This window comes from Euprymna scolopes, chromosome 19, assembly GCF_053919585.1.
Source record: "Euprymna scolopes isolate OS-2025 chromosome 19, ASM5391958v1, whole genome shotgun sequence".
Classification (NCBI taxonomy): domain Eukaryota; kingdom Metazoa; phylum Mollusca; class Cephalopoda; order Sepiida; family Sepiolidae; genus Euprymna; species Euprymna scolopes.
The window spans coordinates 108,005,660-108,011,770 of NC_136500.1; the positions used below are offsets into that span (position 1 = coordinate 108,005,660).

The 6,111-nt window shown below is 33.8% G+C and overlaps 1 protein-coding gene across 1 annotated transcript; it reads left to right on the top strand.

The window, feature by feature from the left end:
• The first annotated feature begins 224 nt into the window (after positions 1-224).
• On the top strand, positions 225-971 carry LOC145240297 (uncharacterized). The gene has a single exon (XM_080103878.1). It carries the CDS (start codon positions 225-227, stop codon positions 969-971), a length of 747 nt encoding a protein of 248 aa, XP_079960004.1.
• Positions 972-6,111: the final 5,140 nt, after the last annotated feature.

A 6,111-nucleotide genomic window follows, 5' to 3' on the forward strand; every position in this document is an offset into this window, starting at 1 on the left:
GGCTTTAACGCAAGCCCTTTTATATTGAACTGCATATTGAAGTATCATGCGTATAGATTTCCAGTTGATGAATGCACCAAACTGTTGAATTCGAATTTTTATGTTGACAATCTGGTCAGTACGAATAATTGAGAAAACTATATCATGAAATAAAGGAAAGATTGAAGAAAGGAGGATTTGATCTTCGATCATGTAACACCAATTGCCCAAAGCTACAGGAATTGATGAAGGATGAGACTTTGGCAACTCACAGTTGTCCATGGGAAAAGGTTCTGGGTTACAGATATGACCCAGAGTCGGACTCCATCAGTCTAGTCCAGCGAACTTGTGATCCCAACTTAGCAACAAAACGTCAAATACTATCGGCCGCATCCAGTGTATTTGACCCATTGTCTTTATGTCTCCCAGTCACCATTCAAAGTCGCATATTGGTGGGAGAAATGTGGAAGGCTAATATTGATTGGGATGATCCCATTTCAAAGGAAATGCAGGAAAGGTGGAGATTACTAGCTAGTGATTTGTCGGCGCTTCATTCGTTATCGTTTAGAAGACAGGTACTTGATAGCGATACTGTTGCGGATTTGTACATATTCACAGATGTCTCAAAAAAGACATATGGGTGTTCTGTATATGCAGTTCAGGGAGGTATATCTTCTCTGATTTTTGCTAAAGCAAATGTGGCACCATTAAAAGCTAAAACCTTGCCAACGCTGGAACTATTAGCAGTTTTCTTTTTTGCAGTTAAATGTCTTAGTAATATCTTGAGAGCCTACCAAGGAACGAAATTTGGAAGTTTGTATTTGGCTGTAGATGCCCAAATTGTACTCACTTGGCTGATGTCAAAGCAGACGAGCCATAAAAACATTTTCACGAAGAATCGCCTCAAGGATGTGACACAGTGGTACTTGCAAATTACAACCTTGCTATCAGGTATAAATATGTGCCTTCCAATCAGAACCCTGCGGACCTAATGACTAGGGGTCTGACAACAGCTAAATTTAAGGAAAATTTCTCCTTTTGGTGTGCTGGACCAAACTGGTTGTCTGGTGAAACTGTCTGTTGGCCTGATAGTACTTTGGATTGTCTTAGTACAGACAACCAGCAAATAGTCCGTACGAACCTGTTGTACACCTGTAATGAGAACTGGTCTCAGCCTATCATCTCCTTTGACAGAATTTCGTGTTTTAACAAACTTCTACGTGTGGTCTCCAGAGTCTTCGAATTTGTATCCAAAGCAAGAGGCAAGGAACTGGACTATAAACAGGCTGGTGCTGACTACTTGTTCAAGACAATGCAACAACAGGCATTTCCCCTTGAATTGAAGTTCTTACATGAACCTCATGATAAACCCATTCCGAACCTTGTGAGTCAGTTAAACCTGGAGATATTGTGACGATAAAACTCCCAAGCAAGTCTCGATCCTTCTGGGCATTAGGGAGAGTAGAAGAATTGTTTCCGGGAGACGATGGTATGGTACGATCGGCACAGATACGACGGGGTGATGGGAGTGTGAAAACATAATCTCTTAAACATCTATATCCGCTAGAACTACATGCGGAATATGAACCACAAGAGGATGGTCCGGAACCTTGTTATGATGACTCGGAGTCCATAGAAGGAATTTCTTGGTCAGAAACCAGTTTTGAGGAACCCACTTTAGCACAGGAGAGTGAGCAGGTTTGGATTTGTCCCGGATGTAATAAACACTGATGACGGATCGGCCATGATCTGTTGTGAGCAATGTGATAACTGGTTCCATTTTAGATGCGTTGGGATCAGTGCAGCTCCACCAGATGAATGAGGAATATGTATATTAAGAAGGCTTTACAAAATCAATAACAATTGATTTTGTTTTCTGTTGAGTAGGAGGGTAGTGAGAAAACTTGAAAATACTTTCTTGCGACTCTCAGGAAGAGTTGCAGCAGAAACCTTTTGTGTGGGTGATGACTCTTTTTATATTGGTAGTTGTTACGTTTAACTTATTTGATTGACTAACTGGATTATAAGAAGGATGGAGTGAACGGAATTTTGGTTGTGATTTAAGTTTGGGATTGGAGTTAAAGAAAATTGAATCGTTACCCTTATTACCAGATCGACAAGGTTTTACAATTTTTTACCTAGTCACAGGTCGCAACAAACCATTGTTGCAAAATCCTTGTTAACCTCTACCTTTCAGTGGAGAAAGTTTCCACAATATACAAACATAAACAGAGCATCACAAATGATAATCCTTCTGATGCACTAGTCATACACAGGAATGCTTTTAACCATAATTTCAATTTTACAAATTGCATCTTCTTTAAGCCTCTCGTTAACATCTCAAGTACATCGGATACGCTCTTATCCTAAGGTTTGGTTTGTAATCCATTTTACAAAAAAACTTGTACTTAATGTAATATACTTTTATTGTACTATCAACAATGACCTCGGCTAATTATTGCTCGTTTTGTTTGTTTGTTTGTTTGCTTGTTTGTTTGCTTGTTTGTTTGTTTGTTGGTGTGTTTGTTTGTTTTTGTGTCTGTTTGTTTGTTTGTTTGATTGTTTGTTGGTTTGTTTTCGCTGTTATCTGCCTTTTTCTCTTCTATTTGTTTACTTTTCCTTTCCCCTAATTAACATATTTTCCCATGAGCTGCATATATTCAAATAGCTATTTGCGCACGAAACATCCCATTTCGCTTGTTTTATTTCGCTTTTTAAATAAAATTCGAATCTTCGCATTTTTCTAAATGTTTGATGATCCAAAGGAAGCCGGCCAATCTTTTGTTTGTTTCATTTTTCTCTGTTTGATTTGTGATTTTTCATTTATTCTTTCACTGTATTTATTAATTCAAGTTTTCACGCTGGTATGAAAGTATTAATTGCAAAGTGTTATCTAAGATACAAAGTTAAATGATTGTAATAATTGTAATAATTGTCTAGTTGTTTTCGGGTGCGAGATAAGGAAATACTCGCCGCGTACAAACCTGTGGACGTGCATGAAGTTGTGTTCATAATCAACTTTGCGTACTCACACTTCCTTAAAAAAAACACCATGTTGTTATAATCATAATTATTACGTTCTTCAATTTTTTGCATTTTTGTGAAATTCAAGATAACTTGTAAAACCACAAAACCGATTCGTATATATATATATATATATATATATATATATATATATATATATATATATATAACTACTTAATTTACTCACATAAAATTAATATACTAAAGTATAGATTTATGCGTAAACTTTAAGTATTTACTTCAAAAGTGCTCAATACGTAGGTAGAGCTAGTTAGTAAGTTATAAAATGTATATGGCGATTAAGCTACACTGAATATTCCGTGTTTCATCCAACTATAGGATTCGTCAGACTTTATGCACATAAGCCTGAAGAATCCTAGAATGGATGAAACGCGGAATATTCAGTGTAGCTTAATCGCCATATACATTTTATAACTTATATATATATATATATATATATATATATATATATATATATATATATATATATATGTATATATATATATATATTATCCATATCTTACTTAAAACAAAAGTATCATTAGAACCATATTTTGTCCTTGTATTTCATCTTATTAAACTATATAGCTTAATAATTCGTGTTATTTTATTCGTTCTTTGGTTGGTAATAATTACATTGAATATGGGTTGTATTCTTTACTGTAGCACGTTCATAAAATGAATGTTTACTTATTCGACTTAAGTCACCTAAATAACTTGATGTCGATCACATGTTGCATCATACATGTGCAACGCTGAAATGAAAAATCGGCTGCAAAAAATAGAGTTGTCATCTTTATAAACCTGTCGATGAATGAAAATGAAATGATAACTTGTTTTCATTTAAAGCTTGTAGGACAGAACGAGCAACCATTGGCTAATAAAGTGTCTATTACTCTTCCTCCATAGATAAATCCACTCTCCTCAAACACGAAAAGAAAGTTGCTTTCATAGTCCAAATTTGATTACGATAATAATCTGTTATTTGTCTCATTTATTTATTTCGAAATACTTTTATTTTGTAATCGTCAAATAACGAAGTGGTGACTATTTTGAAACTCGGCTAAAAGCTTAATTACAATGTTTCGATTATATAAAGGAAAGCCAGCAGAAACGACGGTAAATAATTGATTTCATTATGACCCTAAAAACACTCTGATCTTTATTCCCTTGCGATTGCCAGGGACCAAATCGCTGCATTGTAGTCAGAAAAATATTTTTTTTCATTCTTATTGTTAATTGTTCTAGAAACTTCTACATTTCTATTGTATTTAACCAGTTGATAGAAAGAAGGAGGAAAAAGAGGGAAATGTTTTAAAATAAATATATTAGGCACTTTTTTAATTCTATTTCGCTATCTACCATCCCAGATAATGTCGATTATTTTTGCTAGTAAGATTTGGACAATATTATAAATTGGCGAACACTATGGACTCCATCCGTCAAATTTTTTAGTTAAAATGTGTCGCCCTGACAACAATTCTAAAGCCATTATTACAACCACAAGTTATGCGAAGGCAGTGTGGTAAAGTTCAACGAAGGTACATAGACTGAACGATTTACCCTGGAGTCCGGAAGTGATCTATTCTATTTTTATCCCAACTTAAATTTTTCATTGCGTCGAATTACCCCACTCCAACAAAGTTTTGAATTCTGTAACAAAAATAATTATTTCAAAATCCATGTGCGATAAATAAAGCTTCAAATAGTTTCAACTTCTCTTAATTATATTGATTAACTAGTTACCAGCACACAGAATTATAAATCATTTTAAACATTCGAAAATTTGAACAAACTTTAACTAAAATTCTCTTTTTGATAGCAAAGATAAAAACGATGGAATGTTTCTTTTTAACATTGTACATGATTCAAACATGTTAACATGTTCATATAGGAGAGGAATTCAATCAAATTTATGAGCAGACAACATAGCAGAACTATGATACAATACATTGTATGGCAATAAACCAGAGAATATTTATTGGTTTAAAAAGAAGTAAATTGCTACTATATACAAAGAAAGAAGTAAAAGGCGTGTTCGTTTTATTTATTTAAATAATAATTAGCTGACAATGAGAAAGGGACATGTTTCCTTGATATTATTGATCCTGGCAGACATTTATTATTTCAAAAGAATATTATTATTGATAGTAACTTAGATTGATGTAGAAAGCAACGGGCAATTTCAATAATGCACTTGTTCTTACCTTCGTACGTTATCAATTTACACATCCATTAAAATATGATCGTCAAAGATGAAATGCAGAAATGTTATTTGATGTCTGTGGGTTTTTAAAATCAATTGTTCCGAAATCGAAAATATAGTCGTAAATAAAAGCGATCATAGTATCTTAAAGTACTCATGGTAGTTTCAATGCTTTCGGTTACAAAGTATTTCGGGGGTGAAGTAAATTCATAATTAGTAAATGGGTGTAGGGAAAGTATACAAATACAGACGATTTTACTGATTTTTTTTTAGCCTTTTCTGTTTTTATTTTTATTTTTTTTTTTGTTTTTGTTTGTTTTTTTAGTTTTTTTTAGTTTTTCTTTTTTTTTTGGTTGTGATAACTGCGTTTTTTTGGGGGTGTGATACCTACTTTTTTCTATTTTGGGGTGTGATATCTACTTTTTTCTTATTTTGGGGTGTGATACCTACTTTTTTCTATTTTGGGGTGTGATACCTACTTTTTTCTATTTTGGGGTGTGATATCTACTTTTTTCTTATTTTGGGGTGTGATACCTACTTTTTTCTATTTTGGGGTGTGATACCTACTTTTTTCTATTTTGGGGTGTGATACCTACTTTTTTCTATTTTGGGGTGTGATACCTACTTTTTTCTATTTTGGGGTGTGATACCTACTTTTTTCCTATTTTGGGATGTGATACCTACTTTTTTCTATTTTGGGGTGTGATACCTACTTTTTTCCTATTTTGGGGTGTGATACCTACTTTTTTCCTATTTTGGGGTGTGATACCTACTTTTTTCTATTTTGGGGTGTGATACCTACTTTTTTCTATTTTGGGGTGTGATACCTACTTTTTTCCTATTTTGGGGTGTGATACCTACTTTTTTCTATTTTGGGGTGTGATACCTACTTTTTTCCTATT

Coding starts and splice junctions, on each gene's coding strand:
- LOC145240297 (XM_080103878.1), top strand. CDS start 225: ATGAAGGATGAGACTTTGGCAACTCACAGTTGTCCATGGGAAAAGGTT.